This window comes from Salvia miltiorrhiza, unplaced genomic scaffold (assembly GCF_028751815.1).
Source record: "Salvia miltiorrhiza cultivar Shanhuang (shh) unplaced genomic scaffold, IMPLAD_Smil_shh fragScaff_scaffold_79, whole genome shotgun sequence".
NCBI lineage: Eukaryota > Viridiplantae > Streptophyta > Magnoliopsida > Lamiales > Lamiaceae > Salvia > Salvia miltiorrhiza.
Genome location: NW_026651486.1, coordinates 474,004 through 494,024, shown reverse-complemented (window position 1 = coordinate 494,024; position 20,021 = coordinate 474,004). Strand labels below are relative to the sequence as shown.

The 20,021-nt window shown below is 33.2% G+C and overlaps 2 protein-coding genes and 1 long non-coding RNA gene across 3 annotated transcripts; all 3 read left to right on the top strand.

Moving 5' to 3' along the window:
- Window positions 1-2,482, top strand: LOC131003158 (uncharacterized). Its single transcript, XR_009094558.1, has 3 exons — window positions 1-290; window positions 1,563-1,638; window positions 2,214-2,482. It is a non-coding gene; the product is annotated as an uncharacterized LOC131003158 (long non-coding RNA).
- Window positions 2,483-7,200: 4,718 nt separating this feature from the next.
- Window positions 7,201-8,113, top strand: LOC131003157 (major strawberry allergen Fra a 1.08-like). The gene is made up of 2 exons (XM_057929640.1): window positions 7,201-7,543; window positions 7,625-8,113. The coding sequence occupies exons 1-2, from the start codon at window positions 7,360-7,362 to the stop codon at window positions 7,924-7,926; spliced, it is 486 nt and encodes a 161-aa protein (XP_057785623.1). The 5' UTR covers window positions 7,201-7,359; the 3' UTR covers window positions 7,927-8,113.
- Window positions 8,114-11,072: 2,959 nt separating this feature from the next.
- LOC131003156 (major allergen Pru ar 1-like) lies at window positions 11,073-12,389 on the top strand. The gene is made up of 2 exons (XM_057929639.1): window positions 11,073-11,347; window positions 11,855-12,389. Exons 1-2 carry the CDS (start codon window positions 11,164-11,166, stop codon window positions 12,157-12,159), a joined length of 489 nt encoding a protein of 162 aa, XP_057785622.1. The 5' UTR covers window positions 11,073-11,163; the 3' UTR covers window positions 12,160-12,389.
- Window positions 12,390-20,021: the final 7,632 nt, after the last annotated feature.

The following is a 20,021-nucleotide window of genomic DNA, read 5'->3' as shown; positions in this document are numbered from 1 at the left end:
AATAGCCCAAAATTGGGAGTTTTGGTGAGTGCAGAGCGCGAAAGCATTTTCTCTTTTCTCCAAAAATCTCTCATTTTCCCAAAAATTCTGCAGTCCAAATCTTGCCAATTCATCCTACAGGCAACCTCCCTCCAACTTCATTTAAGTATGCTCCTAACCCACAAGCCATCCACACAGTCCACTCCAATCCCTGCACTCTCCAATCTCTGCAGCTGTTTTCAACCATACTCAGTAAATCAAGAAACTCTCAAACAACTCCAGCAACGCCTTCAAGAACAACTCCACACAAGGTTACCTCAAACCCCATACATTTATAATTTCTCTTCTATATTTTCATCCATGTTGTTAAGAAAAGGAAGAAGAATCATAGAGAATAAACCCAGCTCATAACAGAGAACTCAAGGACTGTACACGAAATCATTTCTTATTGTTTTTGATGCTCACACAAGAACACATCAATAGAATAAATTCTCTTTCTTATAACTTGAAATTTCAGAAACTCAAAACACCCAAAAATCAAATCTTTCCAAATCTGAGATTTTTCTTTTCGTTGCCTTGTTGAGTGTGAGAGAGAGAGGGAGACGGGTGCGGGCTGTCCGAGCTCGACGCCGAGCTGTCAAGGCCGCGGCTGCCGGCGCTGCATGCGTTGCAGCAGCCCGCCGGCCACCCACGGCCAAGACAGACGGAGTTGGAGCGAGGCGGCGGCGTGAACGGAGCAGCAGCGGCGGCGGCCCTTCTTGGCCGTCCGCTGCCGGAAATGCGAGGAAAGGCGATGAGTGAGGGAGGCCTCGGATCTGGCGATTCTCGCCGGGGTTGGAGCAGGCGGCGGCGGCGGATCTATGGAGGGAGAAGAGAAGAGGTGGTGGTTTTGAGAGAGAGGAAAAGAGAAGTTTTAGAGAGAGAGGCGGATGGGAGGTGGTGAGAGAGGGAAGACTGGAGGTGGTTTGCGGCGATGATTCCACCGGACTTGGAGCGGCGGCGGCAGAAGCCGATGGCCGTCCGGCCAAGATAGAGAGGGGCAGCGGTTTTGAGGGAGAAAGGAGGAAAAAGAGAGAGAAGGAGAGAGGGGGAGCCGAGAGTGGGTGTGAGGAGAGAGAAAAGAAGCTTTGTTTTCTTTTAGTTCAAATTTTCTTTAATTGTTAGCTAAAGTATTATTTTGGGCTCACTTTTATTTAGTTTATTGGGCTGATTTTTAATCATTTGATTGGGCTGATTTCTTCTATCTGATGGGCTCTATTCATTTAATTTACTTGGGCCCATTTAAATTGAACAAGTCGTTTGTATTGTATTGTCTTGGGCTCTAATTCTTTATTTAAATGGGTCTAAAGTGCCTTAACTAGTTTTATTATTTTTCTTATAAGATTGAGTTTTTATATTTTAATAAAATTATAAATTATTTTATAAGTTTTAAATTTGTCATTAATTATGTATTTAAAATTTACGGATTCACTTAAAAAGATTATTAATTCGGATAAAGTGTATCAATAGTTAGTGATTTTTCCCCTTTTTATTTAGAAGTTAGAATAGCATCAATAGACCTATTAAGAATATATTTCTTGTAGGCTTTGAGGATCAGGAGGATTAGCACTGCTTTCCCGTGACAGGTTTACGATTAAACTACAGGCTTTGCCTATTCAGGTGGGTTTTATTTTACATACAATGTATCTTGAGTTATATAAGCTCTGATATTTCATGAAAGTTATCTGTTTATCCAATATAAATGTTTTTATGTGCGTTCTGTAATTGTTTAAGGCTCACTTAAGCATCGATCGAGATTCTCATTTGGCCTAACACGCTAAATGAGGATTGTGTACACAAGGTTAGTGACTCGATGGGTTGATCGCCATCGTGCACTAACAGATTTAGAACGTTATAAGGGTGAGTGCTTGACAGGAGGTTATCCGGAGCACAATTAAGACTATTGATTCTGACCGGGTGCGTCCCGAGATCAATAACAGATTTTTGGATCTGACTGGGCGTGTCCCGAGGTCAGTGAATGTGGGGAGAAAGTGAGTAACAATCGAACGTACATGGCGCGCCACTTAATGAGAAAAGTTTTGTCATGCTTAGAAGCGGATTTCTATTTTTAAAACCTTCTAAGTTATGATTGTGATATTGGATAAACTGTTTCGATTATTTTATAAAATATTTCAGAAACTCGTGCTCACTGAGTACATTAGTACTCAGCCCAAATTATTTTCAAATGTTTTCAGGTTCAGTTGGTGCAGACAAGGCTGGGTTGAGGCTAAATACCACGATGTCTTTTGCTTCCGCTAATGACTAGCTTATCATCTCGTCTTTTAAATTCTCTAAATTGAGAATTTCTATCCTATATATTTTAATGAAGCTATCATTGATTAAGATCAGAGACACGGAACTAAACTTATGTGATCCTGAGTTTGAATATTGTCATTTGATTGGCATCTCTTAATGCCTTTCATTTTATCTCTTTGGATTATATGAATACTCAATTTAATGGGTACGTTGTCAAATTTATTCTGCTTGATTAGGACTTTCCATTATATTTCCTATTTCTTCTTGCCTTGGGAAGTCGGGTTGTTACACATTAAGTTCCCAACAGAGAACCATTTATTTAAAGAGAATTATCAGCTACAATTTTACAAAGCCACGAAGGGAAATCCTTCGTCCAATTAACTGGTTGCTCCAAATGTTTAGCCGCCTGAGCCAGCTCATGCGCTGCTCGGTTTGCTGACCGATACGCATGAAAAACGCCGATGAAAAGGTTCTCTCTCGTGACAGTAATAATCTCCCAAATGTCACTAGGGAGGAAGAGTTTGTTATCCTCAGAAGACGCCATGATCCTTGCGGCAAAGAGGGAATTCGTGAAGATCACAATGGGGCTGATCTCCTGCTCAACTGCCAAAATAACGCCTTGAACCACCGCCATTACCTCAACAATCGAATTGTTAGTCGACGGACCTGTGGGCTTGGCCATAGCCACTTGTATCTTGTCGTTATGATCCTAGATGATAACTCCAACCCCAAACAGCTGTTGGTTGGTATATAACGGATACCTATTTCATGTTAACATTTATTTTATTAAAAAATATCCATAATTTATAAATATATTGTGAAATAATTTAATATTTTTTTTCTTTTGTAAATTATGACATTAAATGATTCTCGTCAAATTTTAACAAGTTAAAACTACTTTCTTTTACTCCCTCCGTCCACGAAAAAGAGTCCTATTTCCCCTCTTTTTTTTGTCCACAAAAAAGAGTCCTGTTTCACTTTTTATACAATTTTACCCTTTATAAATTTGTGTATTTACTTTATTTGCCACTGAAAACCCACCTTAATAATTAAGAATTATCCACACTTAAACTTACTTAAATACGATTAACAATGAAAATGTTAAGAATTCTTTATGTTTGACCACTTAATTTCTCAGTCAATATCATCTCTGCTCAAAGATAAAACACTAAAAAATCCTAAAGACTCGCCGCCTCTCTGCCTTCTTCATTGTTCATCTTCTTCAGTCTTCACCCTAAATCGGATGAACCCTAAATCGCCTCTCTCAAGCGCCGCCTCTCACCTTCTTCAGTCTTCACCCTAAGGCGCCACCTCTCTCCTTCATTGTTCATTCGTCTGAAACCCTATTAATCGCTGCCTCTGTCAGAGCAAGCTTCCCCCAAATCGCCGCCTCCTTCTTCAAGGTGAGGAGCCACATGCACAGCGCGGCGCCGCCTCTCTTCCCTGGCGAGGAGCGCCACCATTGACCGCAGCAATCAGCCGCCGCCGTAGGAGGACCCGTTGCCGCTGTCGCCCCTCATCCATCACTCTCTCTATTTCTCACTCCATACCCAAAAGTCACCCCTTCCGTTCTCAGGTAACAACGACCAACCCTCGTTGTCTCTAAAATTCCGGCAACCATTGCCGCCCCCAGCTTCGACTCCATCTCACCGTTCGGAGAGATGACAACCCCAAACTCAATTTTTTTTCCAAAATGTTCATTTACTGATTTTGTCCTGAATTTGTGTGGGAAAACTGAATTTCATTTGAAATGTAGCTATAGAAAATCTGAATGTATACAATTTCGTTGATGGTGTTTATTTCTTTCTGAATATAGCAAATCTGAATGTACGCAAGTTTGAATGTAGCTATAGCAGATTTTTTTCTTATGCTTATTTCTTTGAATTATTTTGTGTAATTGTGTGTAAAAGTGATGGTGCTTCAGTAGAGAATATTAAGAGTGTTAATCGATTTCAGTTTGAATGGAAAATGTGTTGTTCTTAATTGAGATTAAGCATTTAAAAATTGTCATTAACACTACCCCTACAAATTTACTTTTACCTCACTTACACCTACTTTAACAAGTTTCTTAAAACCCGTGCCGAACCCCAAATGGGACTCTTTTTGGTGGACGGAGGGAGTATTAAATAACTAGAGTTTCTTTTATTAAATAACTAGGGCATTAAATAAAGTTTCGAATAAAGACAAAATATCAGTCTAATGTAAATTGGCCTTGATTCTAGAAGCTTGAAGAATACGTGGAAATCGTCAGGCAAATTAAAATTATTCCAGTCTTCCTTTTGAACCGCAGTTTATTTATTTATCTATTTATTTTGTAAGGGAAAGTTCTTTTATTTGATATACTCCCTCCGTCCACTAATTCAAGGCCTTCTTTCCTTGTTAGGATGTCCACCAACTCAAGGCCTATCCATTTTTAGTAAGTTTTTATTTATATTTAATTGGTGGGTCCCAAAACAATACATTTTTTCTCCACTCAACTAATAAACAATACATTAATTGTGGGTCCCTTTCTCCACTCAACTAATAAAATACACTTTTTCTTAAAACTCGTATTTTGCTCCTTAGATCATGAATTAGTGGACGGAGGGAGTATATCAATTGAGGTCCCATCACATATTTTACGGATAAACTTTTATACAAAATGATGCAATGAAATTCATATTTGCGAACAAGGGCTATTGTCATCGCATAGTCTTAATAATATTCGATTGTCTTCTGATTTTCAATATTTTATATAGCTTAATTATATTTTTTATTTTTATTTATTTTATTTTGGATTTGTTTCTTTTAGTGCATCTCATGTAAATGAGGCCAACGAAAAATTGTTTTCACTTGGACAAATATGTATATGTACGAGATTGTTTGAAAGAGAATCATCTCTCTCATTGATAGTACTATTGAAACTTTAGTAAAACAAACTTATTTATGAGTTAAGTATAGAGTAATTAAATATTTTCGTTTATTTTTTTTAGATATTAAAAGTTGTAGAAAGTTTCTAGGTTAGCCCACAATTGAAATTCAATGTGTGAAAGCTGAATTAACTTGATGGATATAATAAATGAGGTGGAACGGTGAGAACTTGGTGCATGTGAGGTGGTAATTTTTTATTTTTTATTTTCCCATCAAATTTATTGTATATTTTACATGAAAATTAATCAAAATCAGACAAGTTAATTCAACTTTCGATGTCGAATTCTTGACTGGGGGAATTGAAAGTTTTTGACAAAAATTATTGAAACATAAACGGAACTCCTGTCATTTTTTTTAAAAGACTCCAAAATTTCTGCCACAAATTTACACTTAATCCTTTATTAAATTTAATTGACATCGTCACTGAAAACATATTATCGTGGTTAAAAATGTAAAGTACGTCGAAAAAGATATATTACACTAATAATGTTGAAAACACAATAAAATAAATATTAGTATTTTATTAGAATTTAATTGATATACTTATGAAAACAAATTACCGTGGCTACAAAATGTCATGCTGAACGAGGTTGGTGGTGAAAACACTTTCATCATGATTTGATATAATATTTTCCTTTTCCTCTAAAAAATAAAATAAAATGAAAGTTTATATTATGCTATGGTCAAATATATATGGGGAGATTTTTCAACATTAACAGTTTTTTTAATCATTAATATCTTGAAGCGATATAAAAAAAATCTGTATATTTGTCTACTTTCTAAGGAGAGACAATTATATATATAGATTTATAATGATATTATCTATGGTCAATATATAAAGTATATGCTGCCATCATGGACCAAGAAATTAATATATATAATCTCTCTCTCTCTCTGATCATTTATAAACTTATTAAATTTTTTTGAGAAAAACTTCATCTACTATTCATAATCCATGGACGCCAAGGAAAATTTTCAGACTTCCAAAACATGCCAGATATACAATTCTTGCAACAATAGCTAAATTATGGGCAACACATTAATTTGTTGATCTATTTAGAAGCCTAGTCTTTATTAATTTTACGAACATATATCTCAAGTTCTCAACTATTCAAATGATTTTTAACTTACAATATTGATATCGACCAGGTAATCTGATTAAAAAATGTGACGATGAATGAGAATATATGATGATCATTATTAATGTGCATATTATTATTATTATTATTATTATTATTATTGTTGTTGTTGTTGTTGTTGTTGAAAATCAGAGGATATATACAAGGTTATTATGATAGTGTTGAATGGATAATGATATATATAATTATTTGTTGACTATCTAAAATACCTACCACAATAATAAAATACTAAAATCTTGTCATCTTATCCCAAGAGAGGCGAAGAGATATTAGTGTTTGCTCCAAGAGACTGAATTAATTCAATTAGTTTTTGTATACTTACGAAATGCGATTAGATTATTCACAAAATCTTGGGTACACCTGGGTGTACCGTACAACCGGGTTGACACGTATCCATAATAGTATTATTTATATTGGTTGGGTCAGGATATGGATTCAAATCAGGGTATGGATCAAAATTTTAGTGAAGATATAACCCGGTTGTACGGTACACCCGGGTGTACCCAAGATCACCTCTAGATTATTTCTAATGAAGGCTTGTATATGATTAATTAGATTTAGCAGAACAATATAGTTGAGGTTATATGTTGCTTATTTTATATTTCTATAGTCGTTAATTAATTAATACTTCTCACATAAAAAAAAATTACAAATAATCGAGTTAATTAACCCATTTTTGAGAGAACAATGTATTAAATATTATATATTTGTATTAGTGGATATTATATAAATAATCGATGACGATATTTGATACCATCAGCCCAAAATTTGAAATTTGGTAAACCGACTAATGCAAAAATTTGACTAGTAATAAAAATTGTGTTGAAAGGAATTTTTCGATATTAAATTAGATAACAGTCTACTTTCATCTTTTGATAAAGAATGCAATACAAAATGTCATTTATAACCCTATCATCACTATAAGTAGAGTAACCCGTTCTCATACATCGAACACACAACTCAATTAGCTCTTCTTCTTCTTCTCCCTTTGATCTTTTAGTATCATTTAATTTCTTCAAAAGAAAAAAGAAAAGCCATGGGTGTGATTGTTGACGAGCAAGTACTGACATGCTCCATTCCACCAGCTAGGTTTTTCAAAGCATTCATTGTTGATTCACACAATCTGATTCCTAAGATTTTGCCTACCGTTTTCAAAAGCATAGAATACACAGGGGGCAACGGCGGACCTGGATCCATCAAGGTGCTTCATTTCTACGACGGTATGTGACACAATTAATATTCTATAGTAATATTTAATTTGATTAGTTGGTGTATGGTGAAATTAATATATATATATATAGGAGATGAAGTGAAGAGCATGAAGCACAAAGTGGAGGAATTGGACGAGGCAAATCTTGTGTACAAGTTCAGCATAATCGAAGGTGAGAATATGGGGACGGATTTCGAGGCGGTGTCGATCGTGAGCAAGGTGGAAGCAGGGCCTGACGGAGGATGCACCTTTAGATCGATCAACACATATACTACCAAAGGGGATAATGAGAATGTGATCCAAGCAAGTATCAAGAAAGCTAAGGATGGTCTTGCTGGTTTCTTCCAGGCGGTGGTCGGACATCTGCATGCCAACCCCGATGCATACAACTGAAAACAACACATGCATCATATATGATGCCCTTTTCAAAAATAATACTTTTGTGTTTGTGTGTGTGTCATTAATTTCCAAATAAATTTGATTTCCTTTTCACGTTGTGTGACCAATTGTTCAAGAGTTGCTATGTTGTACTTCTATCTTTCTTTCAATGATCATCAATGAATCGTTTTGTTTGAATTAATAGTCCTCTCTCTCCCTTTCTCTCTCTCACACACAGGGGTGAATAGATCAAAGAAAAATAAAACTACTAGATTTACTTCATCAGCTAAATGATTATCATTTTCAATTTTTATATAATGAGTATTTCGATTAATACGCGTTCAAGTAAAAAGCCAGACAAATAAAATGATTACAATTTTTAATATTTCACAAGCATCAACGATTCCTTTATTATCAAGTTTAAGAGCTAATGAATGATTTTTGAGAAACAATAAACGAGGGAAATTTAGTGAATAGAGTCCAACCCGGCCACTCAATCTGTTCGGTTCTGGCCGAATTAGAAGGTAAGTTTAGAAGCTATGTGATTGGTTTTTCAAACAACTCAATAATTAAACCGAATTAAATTTAATTTACAATATTGATATAGACATGGTAATCTGATTAAGAAATGTGGCACCGAACGAGATTGTTTGTCATTATTGACGTAGATAATTTTATAATTATATATACAGTCAAAATATGCGGAGTATTATCTAAGTATTGAATTGGGTAATGATAAAATTATTTGTCAAGTATTGAAATAACTTAATAATGATAAAATAATACTATCTCGTAATCGTAGATATTAGTTTTTGCTCTAAGCGCATGAGCTTTTTGTATTAGAAAGAAAAATACAGTTGAGGTCGATTTTGCTAATTTCTATAGCTCATTACCTTTCTCATTAAACAAAGAATCAAACAAATAATTGAGTTCGAGTTGCTTAGCTTCACGATTGGTTTCTATTTCAGACAAACCCGTTTGTTGATATTTTATTAATAGTATTATACTATATCAATACATATTACAATTATACCTGAAACGATGAAATGATAATAAAATCCATCACGTATTCGTCAATAGGCCATATTATATCAAGACATATTACAATTATGCTTGAAATGATGAAACAATAATAAAATTCATCACGCATTCGTCAATAAGATCTAGTTCAACTGGTAAAACTAAGACATTTAAATACTTTATTTTGTGAAAAGTCTCGAGTTCAATTCCACCCACCTACAAGTAGTTTTCTCACATTTGTGTGTGGAGTAGTGATTTATTTTCCCACCTTTCATATAGTGTAGAGGTCCGCCGGCATACAGATGACTTAGTTTTTTCACCTTTATGTGGTGTAGTGGTTCTGACTGCGTGTAATTATTTTTTTACCTTTGTGTGGTGTGGAGGTCCTGTCTGCGTGCGGATAATTTATTTAATTATATTTAGATACAAATCCCACCTACATGTGGGTGGTTTATTTGATTATATTTAGATACTGATTTACGGAAATGATCCTCTTTGAGGGCCTTTGAAGAAGAATTTTCTTAACTCTTTTATTATTATTTTAAATTATACATGATACGCGTGTCAGCCACAAAATTACTGTAAATTTTAATGTATTCCTATTCAACATCCTCCATTGTTAGGGACGTCAATCGGGTATGACGGGCACGGATATAGTTACTATTCATACCCGTCGCAAACTAAATGGATGATGAATTTTAACCACGAAGTTATCCGTGAATATAAATTATTAATACCGCCTAAACCCGCCACCCGTCGGGTATTCGCCAACTCGTTACCTGTCGGATATACCCACCCAAGTTTATTTTCAAACGAAAAGTATGAATCTATTTTATTAAATCATTGATATGGTCCCGACCCAAATTTCTTCGCAAAAAGCAATCTATTCAGTTAGTCTCATGCATCCAAACTTAATCAGCTGTTAGGACTTTAGAAAGTGTTTGGGCCTTTTGCAGAAAGGGTATGGTGGCCCATATCTGATATGTCATATACAAAGCCCATGTTTTTAAGGGTATTTTGTGGATATTTCACGGGTACTTTTACAGATATTTTGCGGGTATTTTTCGCAGTAAACGAGTTTCGTGGGTATGGATAGTAAATGACTGCAAACTAACTGAAAAGTGAATTTTAACCACGAAGTTATCTGTGGATATCAAATGTCCCTCAAACCCGTACCTATTAAAGTTGGATACTTGCATATATTCGTTACCCGCGGGTAAATTGCCATCTCTATCCATTGTTAATTTGTGTAATATTATCCATTACATACTTAAATGACTGCATCATCAAATTAATTCATAACACACTTAAATGAAAAACATGTGGCAATCCTAAAAGGTTAGGATTGCCCAAGGTATATTTTTCATTATAAAAACTTTAAATTCTACACTTTGAATATTATCACATGTCAATCTTTCATAAATTCAAATAAAAATATCATACAAATTAGCAATAGATGCTCTGAATTGATATATTCATACCTTTTTTAAACAATATATTCATATTTCTTTTAATATAAATTAATAGTATTAAATAAAGAAATGTAAAGACTTCGCCATGATATATTGATATTCAACCCAAAACCTCTGACCTTGAATATAAACCACCTACTGTCAGGCACCACACAACACGTAACTTTTACATGACAATGTTGGCAATATATAGTACTATAAAATATGTGTACAAATAACTGATGCATTTTGTTTTTCTTTCTTTTTTCGAGGGGAAGAAAGAATTTCATTAGTTCAATCCGTCGAACAATTTGGTACAATGAGATTTTCTTAAATCAGATTCAATCTCCTGCAGCAAAACGAGCGAGCTATAAATCGATTGAAATTCAATGTGATATTTCTTTAAAATGTATCCTTTATTCTAATAATATATAAGATCACGTCAGTCCAAAATTTGAAACTTGAAATTTCAAAACCGATGCATTCAAAAATTTGACTAGCTAGTAACTAAAATTCTTGAAAGAAAATTCTTCAATCAATTAGATAACGGTCTATCTTCATCTTATAAGTTAGCCATCTAGAATATAATATATCAAATACAATATATACAAAAAGTCGTAGGAAAATTTGATAAATGCCAGCCCAAAATGACAAATTTGACCCCCATCTTCACTATAAATAGGGTAATTGGTTCTCATATTGAACACTCAACTCAATTAGCTCTTAGTACTCTTCAATAATTTAATTATTTTCATCGAAAGAGAAAAAAGAAATAAAAATCATGGGTGTGATAGTTGATGAGCAAGTACTCACATGCTCAATTCCACCTGCTAGGTTTTTCAAAGCATTCTTTGTTGATTCCAACAACCTATTCCCCAAGATTTTGCCTACGGTGTTCAAGAGCATCGAATACACAGAGGGCAATGGTGGACCTGGATCTATCAAGCTGCTTTCTTTCCAAGAAGGTACGATCTTACGTATTGTTGTTAGCACTTACTATATACATATCAAATGCCATACACGAGGTTTAAAAATGATTAAGTGTGTATGAGTGACATAATGATCATACTTTTGTTGTGAGTGAGTTGTGTGGGATATACTTATAAAAAATTGATTGAGTGTGTGTGAGTGGAATAAGGATCATATTTTTATTGTGAGTAAGTTGTGTGGAATATACTTGTAAGAAAAAGAAACGGGTACTCATTTAGGGACTGAAGGAGTATTATTTTAGATCTCATATTGAAATTTTCCACTCTTTTTTTTTTTTTGATAAATTACATAAGTAAATAAAGAAATTTTATAGACGGCACGACGGAGGACTCGAACCCAGGATCTCAGTTCTTGGGCATTAACTTCTTACTCCTAGGCCAATACACGCACACAATTTCCATTTTTCCTTGTAGTTACGGAATGTCACTAACCTATACATGACGTAAGATTAAATCATAATTTTTTGGGTTATGGTGAAATAGGGAGTGGAGCAGATGTGATGAAGCATAGGATTGAGGAAATGGACGAGGCAAATCTTGTGTACAAATTCAAGATAATCGAGGGTCCTAAGATGGGAGTACTGGATTTTGAATCTGTGTCAAGTGTGAACAAAGTTGAAGGTGCGGCAGATGGAGGTTGCATCCTTAAATCAGTCGTCACATACAACACAAAAGGAGATAACCAAAATGCCATACAAGAGACTATCAAGAAAGCTAAGGAAGGTTTTGTTGGATTCTTCCAAGCTACCGTCGGACATCTACAGTCTAACCCCGATGCATACAACTGAAAATTAAATTTTTATAAATTATGATGCCTTTTTTATATATTCAAAATATTATGGCAAGTGTGAGCAATTGGTTGTGTGTGTTTCTAAATTGATTATGTGAGTCCGAATAAATTTTATTGGCCATCTTATGTCCTTTCCACGTGTGTGTGAGCGATTAATGTCGAAGATTTGCTATGTTGTACTTCTACTATACATTTGAAAAGTTATCAATAAATCATTTTGTTTGAGCCCCTCTCTCTCTCTCACACACACACACAGGTTGAGTATATTAAACAGATTTATTATTTCTTCTTCCTAATTAACATTGCCACATCAGTGGTGGGCACGTTATGTTTGCCCACGGTGGGTAGATGATCGATTCTGGTATATTAAATAGTAGTATACTATATATAATATGTTCACTTTAGCAACTAATTATTACGTTAACGTAGGTACGAAGATGGAATAAATTAAGATTAAAGAATATTAAAACTTTTGTCCTTGTACTAATTAAATAATTAAGAGATAGTATGAGGCAAAATAATTTGTAATACTACTTTAAGATTTTTTTGCTTTTTACCCCTTTGAATAAAGAAATAATATAATAAAGTATAAATTTATCACTTAAAATTAATATCATACTTTGTTATATCTTATTTATTTAGAATGATAAATTTATTTTACTATTAGTGAGATGGTATAAAATTATAACACTTTACATTAGGTATAAAATATAATATAAATAAAGCTTATAACATAAGCTAGGTATATGTTGCCCAAGTCGTGCAACATCCACTACTCCATCTATAATGGATAGCCACGTGTCAAGGAAATTTAAAGATCTTCCAAACTCTACATATATACATAAAAAATCATGGAAATTGTAAAGTTTTGCGTGCATAGAAAATTATCACGAACTTCCATAAACAAAATTTGATATATTTTTAAATGAATTAATACATAAAACTATCTATTTCTATATAATAAAAAATAAAAATATTCATTTAAATAAAAAATTTAAAAGAATAACTAAATTTTGTGTAATATTACACCATTACCTTTATTCAACCAAAATTTTCCATGTTCTCAATTTTTATGCCCTGTCATTTTCTTTTTCTTCGTCTTTTTCCAATTCTCTATCCCCCCCCCCCCCCCCTAATAAGATAAAATAGGAGGCAGTAGATTAGTTAAAATCAAATAAATAAGAATAATTCTTAATTCTTAATTCTCAACCCACATGTGATTCTCAACGAAATCTCACCCCCCCCTCTCTATATATAGGGAAGGAGGAAGGACTAGGGTATAAATATTTTTTAACATATAAAATACGAACTAGCTAAAATGTATGAATTCTATATTAAAAAAAAAGAATGAATTCGCTGTGTAACGATATGAATTGCGAAAATATTTTTTTTGCTACCTATAAGATATGAACTCGGGACCCCATGAATTCATCCAACAAGGTAATGAATCAGCCGTAGATCTTGATAATCTAATGACTAAAAATAGTCCCTATTTATATTCTAAGATGTGTTTTTATTTTAGTCCATCCTTTTATATATATATATATATATATATATATATATATATATATATATATATAGAGAGAGAGAGAGAGAGGAGAGAGAGAGAGAGATGGGCTACAGTAAAAACATCCATATAAACAACAATTTGAATGGAGTTTAGAGATTTCAGATTTGCATTAGAAGCATTCAGATCTTTCATCTTCAGTAGTCCACTTGCTTCTGGATTTTTCAGCGCCATCTCACCTTTTGGAGCAGTCCAACCAATTTCAACAGCATTCTAGGCCTTCTCATCCACCGAACGAATGAAGGACATCGCATCTTCCAGTAGGCATAATTGGTGCCATCAAGTAGGGGCGGTCGAGATACAGATCCACCTTATCAAACACAAACAAGCGTAGCAAGACAGGTAGCATGAACCCAGGAACAAAACCTATAAAGCAGGTAACCTACTCTCATACCAATTGAAAGACCTACTTATCCAGATACAAATAAAAGTCTCGCAAATGCCAAAGTTAGTATCGAGCGAGATATAGTAACAAAGCAAGTAACAAGACCAGTAACAGAAAATGAACTCTAGAAGTGGTAACCAGTTCGATTAAACAATCTACGTCTGGGGGCCTTGCCCAGGGAAAACAATTCACTAAGAGAGATTAAATTACAACAATACTTACATAAGACTCAATCTTTCTATGTCTCTATAATTTCCCAAAACCTCAACACTAGTGAAAAGTCGAAAGCTAGATAATACTAACCTTCTAAGTGTGTACCCCGACGAACACAGTTACTCCCGTACAACACAACCTTGAACTCACAAAGGAGATAAACTGAAATTACTTTTCTATCGACAATAGTAAAATCAAAGTAATGAAAACTAGAACATCTGAACGAAACAAAAGATGTTCTCTCTAAAACTTGTTGCACTCACAAACTGCTTGATAAATGCACAAGAAGCAGAATGTGATTTCTAGAAGAACTTGACTTATAGAGAGAAGAAATCAAGGAATCCTTCTTTTATTACAACTCGTCCATGATAAGCTTTAAGTTGGTCCATAAGATATGAGGAGTTCACCACGAATATATCTCTTGATAGCAGATCAAGATCTCTGATGCAGAAGGTAACTCAACTGGTATCTCTGATGGTGACAACGAATAACCAAATGTCTATATAAATGATAATATCTAAATAGAGTAAACACAACTCTAACAGAAATAATCCGTAAAAACATCATTCGAGGCTTCGAGCAATACTAGTTCTATAAGTTTTTCACTATTACCATCTTCAACTTTCTTATTAGGCTACAGTTACTTTGATGGATAAATTTATCCATGAAAAATGATGGATAACAAAAATTTATGCTTTTAAATGTCTCATTTCTTTTTCAACATTTGACACAAAAACATTTTTCCTTCCTTATTTTCATTTCAAGGATGGATAATATTATTCACTCAAATATGGAGGGATAATATTATCCATTTTTGAAGTGAAAATAAGGAAGGAAAAATGCTTTTGTGTCAAATGTTGGAAAACAAAGGAGATATTTAAAGGCATAAATTTTTGTTATCCATCCTTTTCGAGTCAGAGGGTTTTTTAGGACAGTAACTTAGGTTGATTTGGAAATTAGGACAATAACTTTCGGACTTGTAAAAATAGGACACTAATTAATAAGTCTTACACTCGCATAACATTTTTCGGTCAATTATCGAGTTTTCGGACTTTCCCACATGGATCAAGCACATGACATCCTATTTGGAGCCGTAAAAAATGACGTGCTTGCCACATAATTAACCCCTCTGTGCGGGTTGTCATGTGCTTGATTCGTGCAGAAAAGTCTGAAAATTCGATAATTGGCCCAGAAATGTCCTGCGGGTGCACCGCTTATTAATAGGTGTCCTATTTTTACAAGTTCAAAAGTTATTGTCCTAATTTCCAAATCAACCTAAGTTACTGTCCTAAAAAAACCCTCTGATTCCATCATTTTCCATGGATAAATTTATCCATCAAAGTAAACACAACCTTAGTTATAAACAGAAAAATGAGATGCTATTATGTTATGCCTACATATCACATAGATGTTTAGGTAGTTATAATTTAAATGTATAGATAGACGTATGAATGTGTATGCATGTAACAAGCTCTATGTTGTGGAATTGCTTGGGAAGACAATCAACGCAGCAAGAACGAAAAGAAATGAACACAAACAAGATTTACGTGGTTCGGATTTTTCAATCCTACATCCACGGAGAAGAAACGATCAACTCTATTCACTATGAACACTCAAGAACCTTTACAATTACAATTGAGAACTCTCAACACTGGAAGAAGTGTATAGCCTACAAATCTATCAAGATTGCTATAATTCCTCACTTTCAACTAGCTCGTACAGTAACTGAAAAACTCTTAAGCAACAACTAAAACACTAAGCTAAGTATTTAAACAAGAAGAAAAACAAAGGAGAAGGTTGAGCTGTGAACTGATTTTCTGGAATGAAGGAACAGAAGAAAACAGATCCGTTGGATCTGTTTTAACCACTTTTCCAGACTTTCAAATAACTCCCTTAACTCTTGCTAATTGCTAACTGACCCCTCAGCTATAAACTAATTGTATGCAGATACTTTACTCACACTCTACAAATCAATAAAATTAGTTTTCCTCTCGATCACAAATTCATCTTTGCAGTTATGCTTTAGGTTATACTTTGACAGTTTTTCAACAAATCTTTTTCTTCGTCGGTTAAAAGATCATCATTGTTGTTGGTAGTTTGAGCAAGTCGAAGGCCGGATAGGAAAACCTTGGACATCAGAGATCCTTGCTGATTTTCCCATTCCTCTACAATTTTTTTTTTATTTTCCAACAGGTTTAATAATTTTTCATCTTAATTTAATAGTTTTATTTGTTGAGATTCAAAATCAACTCAACAAATATTAATTAAAGTCTAAACTATTCGAGTCAATTTCAGACCTTGTTTGAAATTTCAACGTGTATGGCATATGCTAGCAGAAATATAACCTCAATTAATGCCGACATTTTTTTTAATACCAAAAGTACCTTAACTAATGATAGTTGATTTAGGATGGAGCCATAAACGAATCTAAACAAATCAAAAGTCATGATTTTGTATTTGTATGTGAATACTAATCAAACTGAATCCAATATTTATATTCAAATTTGAATCGAATATTTATTGAATATAAATATCAAAATTTGAATATTGAATCGAATATGAATTATTTGACTAGCATACATCCTTAGCGGCATGACGTGGCTTGTGGTGAAAGAATGACTTCAATTTAAAATTTTGATTTTATAAATTATATAATCTTACTGTGAACATCAATAATTTTCCATTATGTATTTTTATTATGTTTCATTGCAATTTTTCTTTTATAAAATTGTGAATTATTATTTAATGTCACAATTCTTTTATTTTATAATATCATGTAAATATTTAATCAAATATTTACAAATGTTGAATCGAATCAAATATTATAGTTTCATATGTATTTGAATGCTAATTGAATCGAATTAAATATTTGTATTTGAATTTGAATCAAATAATCTCGAATACAGATAATTTTGAGTCGAATACTAAATCAAATGAAAATATTTAATTCATTTACGATCCCCTGTCAAATGCAAAAAGTATTAAGGATACCTTTTTTAATGATGTTAATTAATGAGGTTAGTTTTGGCACTTTTATTCAAAACGTCATATATATGATAAATTAGTCAATATCATCAAGCGACTTTTAATAAAAATGGGATGGAATAGTATTTGTTTGTCCAAACTAACACAAAATTCTTGTTGCGTCTAGATAATATAGTTGACAAATATTATCCATACAGAATCGAACGCAGAGCGTGCATGTCCACCACTGATGTGATAATTTTATTAGAAAAAAATTAACACATTCTACTTTAATTAAAAAAAAATATTTTAATTAAAATTGTCACATATGTGATGAGCATGTTATACTCGTCCACCATAAATAGATGATCGTTTCTGTATATCCATATCCTCTAGAATAGTGATATTAGTACTAAGCCACCAATATATTTTGACAAAAATATAAACGTACATTTATTAATTGCCCGCAAACATCGTCAAAGACCTTCAAAATAATTCGGGTTGAATATGTTATACAACTATATAAAAAAGTAAAGTCGTAGTATCGTGCGATTAATTAATTCACATTATTAAGAGGATGTTTGGCTAAGCTTATTTTAAAGAGCTTATAAGCTCTTGAAGCTTATAAGATGTTTCAAGAGCTTATAAGATGTAATTTTTAAGAGCTTATAAGTTGTCAAAGTGTTTGGATAATTGAACTTATAAGCTAGAGAGATAATTTTTTGTTAGAAAGAGAAAATATTTTTTTAGAGAGAGAAAATCGAAAAAAAATGAACTTGAATGATATATAATGAAAATAATAAATTATTGTTGAAAATATTTGTAAAATGATTGTTGCATATGAGATTATAAAAAAATAAGTTGGGGTAGAGGAACTTATTTGTTGGGGAGCTTATAAGTTCTTATAGCGTATTTTTGGAACTTATAAGTTGTTTGGGAGCTTATTTTGCCAAACACTTTGGAGAAGCTTATAAGCTCCTAAAACAGCTATAAGCTGTTTTGAAGAGCTTATAAGCTCAGCCAAACACCCTCTAAGAGTGTTTATTGATTCTATTCTCGCCATACTGCATGATTCTTATAAGGAGAGTGAATCCGTCAGCGATGAGCTTTGGGAGGTTTTTCAACATGCGCGAAGATCTGTGGTGTTGAGTTTTCTCATATTTGTTGGAGTGCAATAGGACGGTTCACGCTAGCAAATTTTATTATTTTATTATTATCTGGAAGTCCAACTTTTCAATCTGGCTTCTTGATATTGTTCACAACCTATTTTTAGTATATGATCCCATATTTAGCCTAAAAAAAAGAGTGTGTTTGATTGTCCCTCAAACAAAAGAGTGGGTTTGATGAAACTTATAAGCTTCTGCTTACAAATGTTTAAGAATTTATATAGTTTCTTTAAAATGTTTAGAAAAATAAATTTTTAAACAATTTATAAATTGTAAAAATAAATTTCAAGAGTTTATAGTTCTCTAAAAAAATACCCATTATGTTCCAATGCAATATATCACATTTCCTTATAATTTGGACGTCCTGATATGATAGTTCACTTCCTAAAATACAAAATTAATAATTAACAAACACTCACTCAATTTATTATTTATACCAAATATCATTAATTGTGACAAATATCTTCATTCTCTCCAAACTTTTGACAAATATACTCTAAAAAAAGTTATAATTTTCTGTCTCATATAAACCATTTATTTCTTAATATCCGTACCTAGCTAGGCCATGTGGCCGATTGAATTGGAACGGAGGGAGTAAGTTTTACTACCCAACTTATATTTTCATAATCTTATATGCAACAATTATTTTACAAATATTATTCAATCATGGTTTGTTGTTTATATATCCTTTCAAGTTAATCCTTTTACAATTTTAAGTTCATCTCTCTTCAATTCACTCTCTCTAACAAATTAAGTTTTTTCTCTTTAACAATTTTTTTCCACGAGGTTATAAACTCAACTATTCAAATACTTTGACAACTTATAGTTTTTGAAAACTACATTTTATAAACTTTTAAAACATTTTATAAGCGCCAATAAGGGCTATCTCAAGTGGCAAAGTTGAGGCACTCAATAACTCTCATTTGTAAGAGGTCTTGTGTTCAATCTCGTCTACATGCGGATAATTTTTCCACTTTTGTGTGGGTAGTGGTCTGGCCTGCGTGCGGATAGTTCTCCCGTGTAATTTAAGGTATAAATTCCACTTTTGTGTGGGTAATGGTCCCGCCTGCGTGCGGGTAGTTCTCCCGTGTAATTTAAGGTATAAATTTATGTCTTACTGTTACAGTTTTGTTTCATCCAATTCAATTTCTATGATTTTGTAGTATAGAGTATTAATAAGCACAAAAATTACTAGTATAAATAAACTCAAATTCACATTCCGGTCCGTTACTGTTAATGCGCGCAAGATGGTTGTTTGCCTATACCTCTAATACATGCTGAATTTCACCTTTTCAATAAAGCAAATAAATAGATCTCTTATATTACTTATTTAAAAATCATATGCTAGGAATTAAGCAAATCAAATAATACTCCAGCTCGCCAAAGTAGACTTTTAACCAACAACATATACGAAGCAAATTTATTAAAAAATTAATTAGTACTCCCAAACAATTCAGTTATCGCTTATACAATACTTTTCTATTTGAGACCCAACACAAAAACTTATTCACACCCAACTTGAATCTTGGCTATTTTCTATATAAAAAGAATCTTGAATTTTCAAG